Raw genomic sequence first — 16889 nt, forward strand, 5'->3', positions numbered from 1 at the left:
GCACACCTACCTGGTCTGTTAGCCACCACTTCCAATACTGTATCATCTTCAAACTTCCTTAAAGTGGACTCTCTGCTGTCACCCATAGTCTTTCCATTATAAAGAATGTAGAACCTTGGGTGAAGTGTTTAATGAATCAAATCTCAACAGTTCTTGAAAATCCATTGCTGTTCACTTAGGAAAGTCAGAGATGAGGCAGCTTCACTAGCACTAACACAACATTAAATACTGTGCCTTGTAGTAAAGGACTTCATTATTATTATTTAGGAATTTAATTCCTTGAATCTCTGGTACTTTGTGCAATACCAGCTCATGCCCTTTGCTAACACCATAGCAACATGCTATAAATGTCACTATATAATGTGGCTTGTTGGCCAAAAGCTGGACAAGGAATTCTTTTTAGGACAGGAAATCCATGAGGTCAGTAAAAAAATGCAGTAGAATGAGGGAAAAATCCTATTGTTATTTTATTATAGTATTGCAAAGAGATTTTTCTTTTTCTCTCCAGAACCGTGCCCTTGAGGAAATAGAAGCATCAACTGAAATTCTCTCAATGCTTTATCTATATCCCCTCCCCCAAAACCTACATCCTAGGCACAGTCTAAACCTCTGGGCTAACAGATGGTGTTGAGAGGGGGAGGAAGGGGGAACAATTTGCATCTAAATAGCTGAAATAAAAAAGGGTCATGTCCCATGGACCAGCCCCACTCACCTGCTGTTTAAATCCCCCTGAGAAACAGGCAAACGCACTTAGTTTTTTAACATCTGCGTCAGCTGTACTTGCTCTCTGAAGCTTTCTGCCCTAAAAATCTGCAATCCTGTGCATCTTGCTGTATGGATTCTGTTCTGCCCCCAAACCGATGAACTTTTAAGGGTTTAGTTCTTTGAATGGAGTTGACAGCTGCATCACTCCTGTTCAGCCCTCCCATCAGAGTGACTGCTGCTGTTGGTTATCGTAATTAGCACAAGCACTAATGATACAGAAAAGGTTCAGGGCAAATATTACCTCTTCTGTCAGCTTGCTACTTGCATGGCTGCCTGATTCCACCTTCAGAGGTGCTCTTGCCATATGGTCCTGTGGACTCATGACGCAATATTCTGTGCTGGGTTTGTGTGTGTAGGTGGGATGGGCTTTGGCTCTGGTGACCACCAGCCTGTAGCCCAGTGGTGATCCTGATCCTGCAGGACCGTGGCATGGTGTCAGATGGCTGTGTTTAATCCTGCAGGCATGCAAAGCCAAGTTGCTCTGCCTTCCTGACTTGCGTCCTGTAAGAATTTCTCAGACTCTAAGACTTTGTTGCTTTGTAATGATTTTGTTTAGGAGTGTAAGGGTCATTTGTCCACCACTGTCACACAGTCGTGGAGACTACTGTGGGTCTACCCTGCTGTGCTGGCAGCAAGAAATGTGCTTCTGTCTCTTCAGGCAGACTTTTTCAAAGTTTAAATCTGTGGAAAGTGTGTAATAAGGAAAACCTTTCCAGTTCTTCATAATCATGTACACATTCGCCACCCCAAAACCATGCTACCTTATTTCCCAATGATATTTGGAGAGGCAAGAGGGCTTCACAATGAAGTTTAGTCTTAGTACAAAATGCCAAGATGAGCAAAACCTGGTTCTACCCATCAGTTCCTTGGAATTCTACATTCAAATGCTAAAAATAAATAATGGGATAATACTCCAGGTGGTTCAGGAACTTTATTACTTTTGTCTGTTGCCATCTTCTCTACTTCTCAAGAAGCCAGAGGCATTGGAAGGTTGAGTTTGGCAGACTGGAAAGCTCAGCAGGATAAGGAGTGGTAAAGATGATGTCTAAGGACCCACCACTGTCTTCTGTGTGTTGATTTGGTAGAATAAAATGTCTGCAAAGGAGGATTTCTACTTCTGGAATTTGAAGACCTTGAATCTCTTCTTTCTTCAGCACAAGCCTGGAGTGAATTGGTGAGGTTAACCTTTGCTAAGCTGCTGGGCCCTCCCTCCCTCAAGTGTCTTGGAAGGGGAAATGGCCTCAAGAAGTGTCTTTGGTGGTTTTTTTTTTTTTTTTCCCTCATTTAATTCCCAAGTACATTTCAGTATTGTGGGTAGTAGTTGTTGATGTGCATTAGGACAGCATGGATCTGGGCAACAGCCTTGTTTACATGCCTCTGGAGAATAGGTTTATTTATTTTATAATTTAATATAGATTCCAGTTAATGGAAACAAGATCCGGAGTATGAATGCTTACAGAAGCAGTTGGGCAATGTGCAATACCAAATTATATTAATTTAGAGCAGACTGTGCAAAATAACTTTCCACAACTGTTTTTCTTTTCAGTACTTTCACTTGAGGATAACTATGTTTTATAAATGGTTATATCACATGATGCATACTCACTGTCTGGGAGTAAACAAAATAAGTGAGTTAACTTGGGTGGTGCAAGTTACAGACCCATATGCACATGTAAACGTGTGTGTGTGTGTGGATATATGCGTTTATAGATCCACACTCTCTTCTGTAGGACAGACCTCTGCCCTGCTCCTTCTGCCCCCTTCTCCAGTTCAGTCAGTGATTCAGGCAGGTAACTGGCTCAGGTAATTTAGCTGTGCTGCTGGTCTTTGCTGTGGATAAAATGCTTGTTGTGCAGCAAGGCCCCACAAACCATGTAAGAACAAATCCAGAAATGAAAGATGATACTGGAAGTATTTATTTTCTGTTTTTAAAAACAAAACAATGCAAATTGCGCAGCTATAGCAGAGGAGGTAAAGCGGGGACAAGGACAAAGGAGGCAAAAGGGGGAAATATGAGGAATTAGGTGATCTTTGAGGTGAGGCTTGCAGGCAGTGGGATGGAAGACTGAGGAAACTGGATTTCACAGATTCCTAAAATGGTTTCTGTTGGGAGAGACCCCAGTGATCATCCAATTTTAACCCCTTGCCGTGGGGACTGCCCTCTACCGTGCCAGGTTGCTCAAAGCCCCATCCAACCTGGCCTTGAAGACTTGCAAGGATGTGATATCCACAGCTTCTTGGGCAGCCTGTTTCGCTGCCTCACCACCCTTACAGGAAAGAATTTATTCCTAGTATCTAATCTAAACTTGCTCTGCCTTATGGCCATTTCTCCATGCCCTGGTCCAAACTCCTCCAGCTCTGTTGTAGCCCCTTTAGATACTGGAAGGTGCTTTTAAAATCTCTGTGGCCTTCTCTTCTCCAGGCTGAATGATCCCAGCTCTCTTAGCCTGTTGGCATAGCAGAGGTCCTGAGCATCTTTCTGGTCTCTTCTAGTTTTGTTCCAGAAGGTCCGTGTCCCTCTTACACTGAGGTCCCCAGAGCTGGATGCAGCACTCCAGGTGGGGTCTCTCCAGAGTGGAGCAGAAGCAGAGAATCCCCTTCCTCTACCTGCTGGTCACAGTGGCCTGAGATGTAGGCTGCTTTTATTTTAGCAGGTTCATTTTTGTTTCTTTTATTAAGTGGATTACCAAGTGGTTGACTGACATTGGAACATTTATTTCTGTATCTTCCCAAGCTCTCTAGCTGGAACAGGAATTTGCTGTACAGAAAGGACCATTCTGGTAGTCTACAGTGTTATTTCAATCACTTTCTCTGTGTGGATCTAAAATACTAAATAAAAAGATGTGCTGGGTTGGAACCATGCCTAAAGCAATTCTCAGCATAATGGGATTATTTTACTGATTTTTAATTAAAATAAAATTCTAAGTAGATTGTTTTGAGCATACATACAGCTCTGGTTTGTTGTTGTTGGTCTAATTGCCTCCTAAATTAAAGATACCAATATTCTAATCCACCTTCTCTCTTGGGATGCTGGCATTAAAAGAGGGTGTGGAATGCTATGTAAATAATTTACAGGCATGCAAGATAAAGGTCTTTAAAGGCATTAGCCAAAACTTAGGTTTTCCCTTTACTGTGATGTCTCGACAAAGAGTTTGATGAATTGTTATTTTTTGGTATGTATTTATTTCTCTGTCCTGACAGGTCTTTTAAATAGTTAGAAATGTAGTTGGAGAAAAATGCCAATAATCTCAGCCTTTGAGGAAGAAGCAGTTAATGAATCTCCAGGGAAGTACCCAGAGCACAGATGCTCTGGGGAAGAAAAGGTTAGGAGCCAGTGGACCAGGGGTTGGAGACAATACATCATCTCAGATCTATGCTGGAAGCTGTCTGCTGACAACACAAGATACTAAAATGACAGAATTATGGGCTTATTTGCTTAGGACAACTTTCTGAGAGCCCATTTTAAAAAGTCATGGTTTGGGCTTTGACTACTTCTATTTAATATGTCTTGATTAAATTTTGTCAGAAATAAAGCATTATCTTTTTGCAGATTTTTAATTATCTTTACTAATTTAAACCCTTTGGGGAAGTTTCAGCTGTAGGGGATGTAAATTCAAACCATGCTGTAAGTTTAAAGAATATATATTAGGCTCAAATCCAACTTCTATTTTTAAAGCTAAAACGGACCTTACAAAGTAGCAGGCCACATGTTTAGATGTCGGTTTTATAACATTCTAATAGAGTACCAGAGGCTGACAAAACTTTTGTCAATGTAGAATATTTAAGCTCCTCAGATAAAACTAGATGTGCATTGAAGAGTGCTCACAGGAAAACAAGAGTTATTTCCAGCCTGAAGAGATTTTTCTTAAAAATAAAAGCAGCCAAACGTGCGCATGTTGGGAGGCTGTGAATCAGCACCTGCAAATACCAGCAGTACAAGAATAACCAGGAATAGAACAAAAAGTTGGATGGGGCTCTGAGCAACCTGATCTGCTGGGAAGAATTGCTGCATGTGGCAGAGGGGCTGGACTTAAAGTTTTAATTTTTAAAGTCCCTTCCAACCCAAGCCTTTTCTATGAAAACTTGGGCCACAAGAAACACTGGACAGAGTGGAAGAAGCAACCTCATAGTTGCAAAGGAGACAGTTCACTTAAGCCATCAGGTCGTGCTTGGTTGTGATTGATTTGGAGGATCTTCTTTCCCACAGCAATTGTATATTACTTCACTGAACCCCTCTGCAAGGAGTGTAAGAACAGGAAAGATGGAGTTAGTGCAGGCTGTGACACAATATGCGTATGAATTGTTAGTAAAGAGGAAGGCAGTGCTTACCTGAGACAAGTGTAAATGGCATAAAGTCAAGGGGGAAAAATTGGTTTGGGAAGTGCATCCCCATGCATTGCTCCTGGGTATGCTCATGGACCAAACCTGGGATTTCTTGAGAACTGTGCAATAGCTGTTTCCAAAACTGACCGCCCTGTTTATATCTTGAGTTTTTTTAGCAGACAGAGCTGTTACTGTAAAGGTGAGAGGTGAAAATATGGTGTGCTAATTACATATTTAAGTTTTAAATATACATTTTAAATTTAAAGTATCATTTTATACTATCTTGCCTTGGATAGGAGAGAGGGAGTTTGATGAGGTAACATGGGGTGGGTGCTGGGTTTGTGTGCCAAAACACTGAGAAAGCTTCGGGTTGTGAATAGGTACCATAGCTCTATGACTGCATGCTGTGAGCATTCTTGACTCTTAATTGGGACGATGGAGGGAGATCAGAAAACTGCACCTGGACTGGCTGCATGCTGTGCTCTCCTAATTCTTATGCTGGTGGCCTTAGGAGGAAATAGCTGTAGATCTTGAGCAAGGTGATTTAAAGCAGTGAGAGGGATACTGTATTGAACAAAATGCCTTAACTCATATAATTTCCTAGAGCATCTGTCTTTGGTTGTTGTCTTCATTTTGGAAATCTGTTGAGTTTTAGCTACCACTTAGCAAAGGTACAACATTGTCTGTAGAGCTTCTTGTCTGCTGAGCAGTGACCATAAAAAGATTTTTAGCATTTTAAGTACACAGAGGACAAACAACAAACCTGACAAAGCAGTCTTGAGATGAATAAAACATGCATACTGGCAATCCATCCATCAGTGAAATCCCAATTCTGCTGAATTTGCAGTTTATATTGTCACTAATTGTATGAGGTAGATGCTTGTCCACTGGGAATTGGATGGAAATAAGCAAGTCACTTGCTTCAGATGCTGACAGGGCTGTGAATGGGAACTCAGTCAGTCTCCTCTGGGTTGGGTTTTATGGCTGCAGAGTTGCTGCTTCTTGAGAAAGAATGAGTTTTAAATAGGTAGCAGTGAAGATCCATGCATCCTACTGAAAGCTGCTTAGGTCATTGTAGCAGGAACAGAGAGTGAAAAGATCTGTGCCCCAGAAAAACCTTGCTCAAAGATGTTGAGGAAAACCTTGCCTGCTATATCTAGCCTTGCAATTAACTCCTACTCCTAATTACATGGTGCCTTAAAATGGGCCTGCCACTGTAATAAATGATGTTGTTATGTTTCCTTTTGTTCAGTGGAGTAAAAATAGTTCCCTTGGCTCATGGGCTTTATTTAACTGAGCGCTAATGCAGACTTGGTTGTAGTATCTTGCAGAAACAGCAGTTCCTTTGTGCCAGTCCTATAGAGCTTTCCTTTCTCTACTGACATGCAGTAAGTATGATTGGAATCTGAGTAAATGATGTGATAAAAGGCTTGATGGTGTTTCCTAAAAACAAACTGCTGCCCATTAAATTAAACGATTATGATTCTTAATGGACTAGTTAGTGCTCTGCAGTGCATTTGGTGCAAGTAAGGAAGTCTAGGGACCTGAGACTTTACCACTGTGGCTCCTCCTGTATGTTCTGGAATCAGAAAGCAGGTGGAATAGGGAGTTTTGCTAGATAGCATATAATGATAAGCACAGAGGTGATGTTCTTGTAGCAAAGAAGATTGCTGTGACAGTTTAATTAGGGGAGAAACTGTAAGCCACTCTTAGGCTTTTTCATTTTGCCTTGTAAGTGAACTGCTCATAGAGCATTTCATGTACTGTACTTGAAGGAGTAATCATTGCAAACCTGAAGCAGATTTATGTGCAGTTCTCAAATTGCTTGTCTTTACTGATATTAAATTAGCTCTTGCAGCACTGGGTACTTGATGGTGCTTGTCTCTAAATTCAGTTTGTCTACAGAAACCTCTCATATTTGATGCAGAGCTTATCCTGTCTTTGGAGAACTGTTCACTCTCCCTCTTTCCCCAGTTTTGAAGAACCAAAACTTTTAAAAAAGCAGCATGAAACTGAACCAGTCTTTGTGATTTTATTTAATTGAAAACTACTGCCGGTATGAAAATCCTGGCTAGCAATTAAGGGAATGTGACAGCTTTGCCAGTCATTACATAAATACTATGGAGCACTGGGCTTCCTTACTGTCATTAGCTGCAATGAACACAATGGAGCTATGCACAGGAACAAGCACTACTCTGATGATAAATGTTTGCATTTCCAATTAGCACTGAACTGTTGTGGCATCTTCCCCTCAGTCTAATTGAGGGTCTTGGGTGGCTTCATTCACTAATGATAATTGGTTTGTCTTCTTGCTCTTTCCCAGCAACGAAGGAGCTCAATGAGTTTTGCTCTTAAAAACATTGGTTTCCTCCTTGCAGAGGTCTGTGTCTTATTGTTTTCTCACCTCAGAAAAAAACTCAGCTTTTACAGGTTAATGTAAACTTTCATCTATTTACGTACTATGGCTTTTTGCTAACCACTGCATTGCAGTGTCCTCTGTGCCTATGGGATGTTGTTGACTCGATCTGAAAATGTTCCCATCATCTTACATATTTTTTACCCCCACCTCCATTGCTAAATGACAGATTTCTGCATTTAAAAAGGTACGTTTTTTGCAAATGCTAGCATGTATTTAAAGTGTGACTATGTTGGACTGGGAATTATTCCACATTAGGAGATAGCAGGGCTTAATTCTGAGCCCTGTGCTCTATGTCCATCTTCTGCATTGGAAACTTTTGAATGGAAGAATGATTAATGATTCGGCTGTTCTCAGTTGCTGTTGCTGCTAATGTGTAGTTAGGACTCTGAGCCAAGTAACTTAGGCAAGAGTAGTGGGGGTGGGTTTAACTGTGTGCATTAATATATTCTCTTTATGCCTCATCTAGTCATTTCCTCTGGAGCACAGATTTCCTCCAGGAAACCTGCTTATATGAGCTTTGGATATGCTTTAACATAAGAGGCCTTTATTTTTCCCACCCTGTTTAGCAAGTTCCGACTCCAGCGACTGCTTTGACTTGTGTGGTTGAAGCCCTGCCCTCCAGTGAGCAAAAGCAGAACTGGAGCCAAGGCTGCTCTGTGCTGTGCTGGAAAAGGGAGCCTGTTCTGACATCTGCAACAGCCAACTTGCTTGTTCAGGCATGTAGCTGGGGGAGGGGAGGCAGCACTTCTGGAGATGAGGAAACAAGGAGGATGATTTGTGGGCTGAGAGCTTTTAAAAATGATACTCTTGGTGCTTTCTGTCACAGCTTGGATTTATTTTTTTTCCCCCTAGAATATGCATGCAATTTATTTCTCTTGGGCTGTTTAAAAGTGCTGTTAGAAGTGGGTAAATGCTTGGTCAAAAAGAGGAGGCTGCTGCCCAGGGATGGGGTCAGCTAGAGCCGATCTCCAAGCAGTTCTCCAAGCCTGAGTACTGGAACACAAGTAAGGGCAATTCATCATGTGTTCCAGGTACTTGGGCATAGCTGGCATTGGTTGTGAAATGGTTATTGTTTGACATGGCCATTTATTTGTGCAACAGCTGAAGCCAAGTCTAAACATGGCAATTTAAGCTGGCATTGCCTCTCTGTGGTTTTGGATTCAAGCCTAATGTGGTGAAAAGGGCTTGACCTGCCTCAGCACTGCTGAAGCCCTCAATGTGCTTGGGTTACTGTCACAGTGGTCATGCATGGGCCCACACAGTGGAAGCTGATGGACATTGGGCCTTGATTCTTTCAAACAAAACAGAAAGAAGCTTCCTTAACTTGAATGAAAGGAGAACTCTGTTGCTAGGAATCGAGTGGTTATAATTAGTCTGTTCTTCTTTAGAAGCATATCTGTGCAGTAAGATGGGTTAGCATGGATATCTGCCCAGGGAGAGATTTTACAGCTCTTCTGCCCACTGTAGTCATGTCCACATCCTCCTGCAAAATCTGCACTAGGGAATCCCACCTGGCAGTTCTTGCATTTAGCCCAAACTGTTGGAGTTGAATTAAAGGATTTTTTTGAAAGGACTGTCCAGACTTTTGGCTTTTAAAATTCCAAGCCATGGAATTGTCCAGCTTTTCTTGTTGAGTTTCAAGTGGTCAGTCATCCTCTTTGTCTGGCACTATGGAAATAAAGCTGGCAGTGGAGCAAGACTGCAACTGGTAGTTGGCCATCTGCCATGAGAGTGTCTCCCTTCCCCCTCCTCACACCCACTCACCCACCCGTGCTGTAGCAGTGGATGCGTTCTCTTCTACGTGTGTGCTGATGTTGAGTGATTATACTTTCATTTAATTGAGCAATTTCATCTGCATCTTTAGGTGTTGGCAGCAGCTGCTGGGGTCTAACAGGTAAGTTCTAAAAAGACATCAGCAAACACTGCTGTTTTGTAATTATTTATTTGAACTTTATGCAAACCTGCTGTTTAGTTTGTTGGGGTTTTTTTTTTTGTTTGTTTGTTTATATTTTTGTTTTGTTTTTGTTGTAGTTTACATGTAAATGCCAGGTCTGGGCTGGTGCTTTGCTGGCTTTTTTGGTTTAATTGGCACATTTACACAGAGCTCAGATGTGCAGTAACTGGTTGGGGAGACAGCTCCGTGCTACAATTTCAGAGGGTTTTTTTAATCACCTCTAAATTCGGTGATCGGTCTGTCCTCCCTCGGGGTGTGTGTGTTGCAGCTGCCTTTTTTGTGACAGCATGTGTTCCAGGTCCCATCTGCTGTTGGGTGGAGGAAGAGGACACCTCTTGCCTCGTTTTCAGGTGGAATGCGTGGGGTGCCTTTCCTTCAGTGTGAGACTGGTGTTTGAGACTTAGTCCCACGTAAAGCAATAAAAAACGAATGACTGTCTTTTCTTTCTGTGTGGAAACCCAGCTGGTAAACTCTGATGTTACTTTTTATGCTGGGATTTGCATGGAAGCGTGACACACAGGGAGGGAATCTGCTGCTTGCAATGTATTTGAGCAGAGCAGGGTACAGCCTGTGCTCTTTCTCACCAGGGCAGAGTGAGGGGGAAGGAGGAGATTTTAACTGTGTGTGTGCACAGGCAATTTGTACCCATGGGGTGGAAAGATGCAGGGTTACTGGTGCAGGGGGAAAACGCTTATTCTAATCAGGATCAACTCAATTAAAGGTTAAGACTCTCTTTTTTTTGTGGGCAAGAGCCCCTTTCCTCACCCTGCCAACAAAGTATACTAGTGTCTTGGAAAAATGTGAGATTTCCTTCTGGGGGTAGGCAGAGAGGAAAGAGCAGTTGCTGAGCATCTTCCTCCTCCCCGTCTTGTTTAATATAGTTTACTCATCTGTAAGTTGTAGTGAGTAACTTACAGCTACTCTCTTGCCAGACTGCATGAATTATAGATGGCTCTTTTATGAGTTTTCATGTTGACTCCTGCAATTAGTATGCATCGGACATAGTTATCTGTATGGCATCTACTGTAGCGTAGGTTTCAGCCTTTCTGACTTTTTAATTGCTTTCTGTTTTAGCAATCAGTCATCTGTCTGTCTTGCTAAGGAATGCAAAGAGAACACAAGAAGCTTGATAGAAACTTAGAGTTCAGTGTGGAGCAGCAGGTTTGAAATGATGTGCTTAAGGGGAAGGAAAAATGACATACATAGAGGGTCTTTGTTGTCTCTTTTTTTCTGCTTGTGTGTGTGCTCCAGTAGGGTCAGAATGTCCCACCTACCTCTGTGTCCCTGTGTGAGGTGAATGTCTCAGGGGGCTGTGCCTGTACTGCAGTTTGTGCCTGTAGTTTAGGCATAAACTTCATGATTCCCAAGACATGTAGCACTTGAGAGTGTGATTTAGGGTTAACACGATGGTGCTGAGTTAATGCTCAGACTTGATGATCTTAGAGGTCTTTTTCAACCTTAATGATTCTGTGATTGTCTTTTGTGTTATATCATCTTAACAAAGATCATCAGACCTTCATGGGTATTTGCACGTGTGAATGTACTCTGAGCTTTTGGATGCCACTCTTGGCACCTCTGGGTGCTGTCTTCTGTTCAGTACTTCTGCTTGTTCTGTCTTCTGCCTGTCTTTTTCCTGTCTACAGAAGTGTTTTGTAGGTGTCAGAGGAGAGTCTGTCAGGTTTGCTGTTGGACTCTGTTGGGTCTGGGGCAATGATATGTAGCTAATGGGCTGCAAAAGTTGATGGGAAGGGACTGGGGTGCATTGAAGGCAACCACAACTTGACTACAGCAGTCACAGACTGCAGTAGGTAATAAAACTTTTCATGATTGCTGTGTGCTGAAACAATTCAAACTTTCAATACTCCCAAATGTCTGCAGAAACAATAGTCCTACATTACAGCTATGCCTTCCTAGTGGTGTCTGCGGAGTTTGGTTTGAGTGCTGGTATTTTAATACATATAGTAGTTGAGAATAATTGTGTCTGCAGCTAAAATGTATTCCCTCATCTGACTCTGGTTGAAAAGTTCATGTGCTGTTTCATTGCTTCCACTGTTCACTTAATCACACCGTGGAAACCTAAGATGGATTTCTCAAGGCAGAGTCGTGCTGGTGTGAAGAAGGAAATAACTCAGTACTGCAGTGATGCTTTGCATTCCTGTTGGAATGGACTGCGCCGAGCAGAGTGACTCATTTCAGTGGCCTAGCACTGATGTTCTGCCGGCTGGGGAAGTGATTGCCTGGTGCTCTGAATTTGAGCAGCGCCTGCATGAGGGGGTTTGTTTAAAGCCTGCTTACATGTGAATTAGCCGGAGATTATTTTAAGAAAAAGAGAATTTGCTCAGCCAGCTGGGCTGCAGTGAGGGAGATGGCTACTTCTGTAACCACTTGGCTTGGCTCTGGGCTCTCAGCTCTGACTTGGGGATATAATTCTGTCAGGAGGGGGTTTCATCTGCCTACTTTGAAGCGATAGAAGCTGAAAGTATAACAATGTCGCATTTGACCTCTGCATTGCAGTGGGAGGATTCACTTAAGCAGTTTTTTGGTTTTCCCTTTAAATATATAGTGGCACAGGGCTTTTGGGAACCTTCTAGTGCTGCTATTACAGGGGATAACTTCTGTGGAATAAGTCTCTTAGTTTTGTAGATCAAGGGATCTCTCAAACCCCTCATCTCCAAACAGCTCATGTAACTCCAAACACAAGACTTTGATGAAGAGAAAGGTCTGTGAGCGTAAGTGATGGAGGGAAAATGAGAGGTGTACTATAGGCTTTGCCTACAGCAAAGGTGCAGTTATCAAATAGGTGTGAAACAATATTGTTTGTAAAACCATGTAACTTCTCAGCAGTAACTTGCTCTTTCAGGGAATAATGTAGGATAAACAAGAGCTTGTACTGCCAGTTTCTATCCCTGCGGTAAAACAGTAATTCACTTGTGCACTATCCTTTCTAACTGAGGGATTTTGAAAAACGTTCTTATATTGAAGAAACTGAGAGCACATGTCCCTGGGGTTTTGCAGTGGTGGAACTGAGAGGGAGAATGCTTGACACCCAGAGATTTTTCTTATACTCTTTTTTTGGAGGTTTTTCCTTGTGTTCTTTTTCTTTCCCCCAACACTTGACCAGCCTCTGCTAATCTGGGTGTTGGGTTTTTTTTTAATTCTTCTTCTCTCTTCCTTCTCTTTAGCCTGGAGCCACATACTGCTGCTCTATTTCATTCTCATCCAGCCCCTAACTTGGTAAACTTTACTCTTAGTAAAGTACTCTTAAGTCCCCTGCTTAGTTTTGTGCCTCTGGCAGCAGGCATACTGACCTCTCTGCTCAGTAGGAGAGGGACCCAGAAATGAGTCAGTCTCCATCCCAGTCATGCCTGCAGCTCCAGGAAGTCTGGCTGATGGGGGAATCTTTGGATGCACCTTTATTCAAACCCCTGTGGCGTAAACCAGGGTGTTAGAGCAGCTGATGTGCCACTCCTGGGGAGGTCTGTTTGGCAGGCACAAGGCTGCTAACATTCCTTTTCCTTCTGCTTCCCTGTTTGCAGTATATTCCTAGCAACTTCCTGGCAATTTGCTTTCTTGTAGTTAAATAAAATCAAAGCAGAGAATTAATCTCTTATGGGACACTGTTGCTTATGTTGTTTCAACTGGTTTGTGCCAGTTCAGTTCCAGCCACTGACACTGTGATGTGCAAATCCCATCAGGAAGGCCTCAGTATCTTCATGTTTCACAGGATACTTGTGCAGCAGTGGCTGCCAAAATTTTTGGTTGGGTTTTAGCTTTGATTTTTTTCCACTGCTTAGGCAGAGAGAGTATTCATTTGCACCAACCACCTCATGGCTGGCACTCCAGCTGTCAGTTGTGTTGTGTCTTATACCCAAGAATGGCATGAGGCTGAAGGGTGTGTGGTGGGACATGCACAGGGCACATGCGAGGGCACGCCCAGACAAGTGCACAGATAATTTTCCCCCACCCCTCCCAAATGTTAGAACCATTGAAATCAATCCCCAAATGCTAGTCTGTCATTTAATATTCCATTGCATGGCTGTAATGGAAGGAAAATGGGGCTAGGGTCAGACCTTTTACAAAATTCCCTGTGTGTGAAGACTTGCCCAAAGCCTTGCAGGCTGTACAACACTGCCAGTCCTCCCATTTAAGGGTGACTGTGAAGAAACCGGGAATCAATCAAGTGGAAGCGAAGGTGGAGCCGCAGGCCAGCCATGGCTTGGCAGGTGACAGGGAAACACTTCAGTGGGCAGTGTTTGCCTGCCTTAGCTCCCCACAGCAGTGAGAGCAGTGTGCTCTGGGTCCAAATCTTGCCAGTTACGCTGAGGATCAGTAGCTTGGCTGAAGAAGACTCTGAAGGCTGGCTGGGTGCTGTGTGGCCATAGGACTGTGCTGGTGGGATCTGTTTGGAGTGTGACTCAGTGTCACACGGAGTCCAGCCTATGGAAAGCGGCTCCCTGGCAGTCAGCAGTGATCTCAGCTTTGAAGTTAGACTTCTTACTTGCAGAGAGCAAACAGCTTCTGACTTTCTGCCACCCTGTAATTCTCCCTGAGTGAAACATCTTCCCTTACTGCCTGTGAAATTGGTAAAGCTGTTGAATTGCTTTTTCCACCCAAACAGAAGCTGTTCCCACTTTGGTCTTTATTCAGCAGTTAACTCCCAACTTACTCTTGAAAGAAAACATAGTGCAGATGAATTCCAGTTTCCAGAAGGATCTTGCTGCAGCCGGGCTGTGCCTGGAGTAATGCTGATCTCATTTGGGTGGAACAAGCTAGTTGCTGCAGAATAATCTATTACCCTGTTCCCAAGCTTCCGTCTTTAAATCTGCACAGCAGGGATTATTTACTTATGGATTTAAGTGTGTGTTTGGGATCTAGTTTTATTTGACCCTCCCATCAGAACAAAATGCAATCAACTTCCTGGCAGTTGGAGTCGCTCCTGAAGTGTGCTGCTACTGCAGAAAGGCCAGGGCTGGCTTGGCACAATCAAGGGCCATGCTGCTGCATCTGAGGTGACGTGGGTACAGCTCAGGGCTTCCTGGCCACCTCTGCCTTTGAACCCACTCAGAAGCTTTTTAGCAAAGGACCCTGAGCATTTGTGTCAAAATTCTGAGTACAAACTTTAGTCTCTATATCATGCTGTGCTGGAGACTGATGCAAACCTTCTGAGATAGTTTTTTAGGAGAACTGGCATGAATCTGAGAGGTATTATGAGCTCAGCAACTTGTTGGCTCCCCTCAGGTATCCTTATCCTTTGCTACCTCATATCTACCTTCCCACTCTGCACTTCTGCTCCATGGTTTTCTTGAGAATTGATTGTATCCAGAAACAGGCTTTTCTCAGTGATCAATAACTCAAATGCTTGAACATAGTCTTATGAACAGAAAAAAAAGAAAAAACCACTTGGATCCTGAGTAGAATTTGTGCTGACACAAATTTTTGTGCTAGGTTTGTGTTGCTATCATTATCCCTGGAAGTGTTCAAAACGCCTGTGGATGTGGCACTTGGGCATATGGTTAATGGTGAACACAGCAGTGCTGGGTTACTGGTTGGACTGAGGTTGCAGGTCCATCTGCAAATATCTGCTTGTGATTTGCTTGATAGTGTGTAGTTCTAGTCTACAATAAATAAACAATTGCAGCTTCTAACTTGTTTTCTTTTCCAATTCCCAGTAACGGCTTCCCCAACTGAAGATGTCTAACAATGGAGTTGAAACAGAAGACAAACCACCTGCTCCTCCAATGAGAAATACCAGCACTATGATTGGATCAGGAAGCAAAGATCCCGGGACTTTAAACCATGGCTCAAAACCTCTGCCTCCCAATCCAGAAGAAAAGAAGAGGAAGGATCGATTTTACCGATCAATATTGCCAGGAGATAAAAGTAGAGTGTTTTATCTCTTCTAATAAACCTTCTGTCTGAACATTGCTCTGCTTGAACATAGTCAAGCACTTGATGCTTAGTGATGGTTGAGGTTTTAGAAAACGTGTGTTTGTTTCCTGCGCATCTGTCTTGGTTGTTTCACATTGGCAATTGGTGGAGAGGAGAGGGAGGTCTTTTGCTTGTTTTGTTGTTTTAAACACCAAATAATTTGAATTATACAAGATTAACATGCAATCTCTTACTAGACCTGTCATATTTTGCCTTGTGGCCATTTACTGTGTTCTAATGTCTGGGTCAGGCATCATCTACTTGCTTTTAAGAACAATCTGTAACTAAAAACTCTTGCATATTTCTTGAGCACTGAAGTTTTTCATGTTCAAGGGACTGTAACAGATGGAAAAAGAGATAGGAACTGTGAACTGTACATGAAATTCTAATTCTTAGGATGAGGATATTTTAAAAAAAATCTCTCATATGAATCTTTTGAAGTGTTCCAAAAAGAAAAAAGAATTCATCCCCTAATATGTGCTGGTTTCTTTTTATATCTGACCTATTTTTTGGAGTTCCTCTTCGTAATACATCAGCTTTTTCTGTAGTGCAATGGTTTCTAAGCACTTTGAAACTAAAGTCAAGACTAAATATCTTCAACTCCCTGGGCTTCAGGAGGGAGGCTGCCTCTTAATTTTTATTAGTGAAAATACCAACTGAAATGATAACTTCACTAATTTAAATAAACATGGTGGTGGATCATTTTCTACAAAATGAATGTGGCATTCATTAGTATTATTCTTATCTGATACTTTTGGCAACTTTGGATTATTTTACAAATGTGGGGTTTTGAACCTGGAATCTAGAAACCTGTGAACTCAGTGTTAAAAGTCTGCTAGGTCTGGGTTAGAACTTGTAATTATGAGTATGGATCCTAAAAAAGCGGCAGAGTTTTTGTGTTGGCTTACTTAAGGGAGATGGGTTTTTAAATCTCCAGGATCAACTGTTTCAGAGATCAAGGAAATCACCTGAAACTTGTAAAAGAGTAAAAGAAGTAGAACCTGAAATGCTAGTTTGAATTGGATTATGAAGGAGAACTACGAACAAGGAGAAAAATGAAGGTTTGGGGAAATTTAGCAGACAGACTGTGAGTGATCTGAAGCTGCCTATGTTTACTGAAGATTGGCCAACATGGCAGATGCTTCAAGACATGAGAGATTTTTGTTTAGCCAAGCCCAGCAGAGCCTTCTGTTGCAATACACCTGCCCAAACGAGAATGATTGCTTCTGTCCTCTAATTCCTGTTGAGCAAAAAATTCATTTTAATGCTGTCACCTTCAAATTGGTTGATTTCTGTCTTATGAAAACTGCTAGTCTCATGATGGCAGCTAAATTCCTAGTGCACCATGCTGCCTAAATGCAGGGAAAATCTTCAGTGTTCAGACACTTTGGTTTGTGCCTGAGATAATTTTGGGTGTTCAGTTTGGCTGAACTAAAAGGGAAGTTGGTTTCCACTCAGTTAGAGGAAAGTAATTTTGAGCAAATCTGTGCTACCCCTGTA

General features: G+C 42.4%; 1 protein-coding gene across 10 annotated transcripts in view; it reads left to right on the forward strand.

Annotated features, from left to right (window-relative positions):
- PAK1 (p21 (RAC1) activated kinase 1) overlaps positions 1-16889 on the forward strand; it is a 75134-nt gene that overhangs the window by 27659 nt on the left and 30586 nt on the right. For 9 of the 10 annotated variants that reach the window (XM_058859442.1, XM_058859406.1, XM_058859461.1 and 6 more), the window contains one exon: positions 15131-15341. In XM_058859442.1, coding sequence (XP_058715425.1) covers positions 15152-15341 — 190 coding nt within the window. In that variant the 5' untranslated portion in view covers positions 15131-15151. Of the gene's footprint in view, positions 1-9371; positions 9402-15130; positions 15342-16889 lie in introns of all 10 variants that reach the window. The other variant, XM_058859414.1, reaches the window with a different exon arrangement.

Source organism: Poecile atricapillus, chromosome 1 (assembly GCF_030490865.1).
Source record: "Poecile atricapillus isolate bPoeAtr1 chromosome 1, bPoeAtr1.hap1, whole genome shotgun sequence".
NCBI classification, from domain to species: domain Eukaryota; kingdom Metazoa; phylum Chordata; class Aves; order Passeriformes; family Paridae; genus Poecile; species Poecile atricapillus.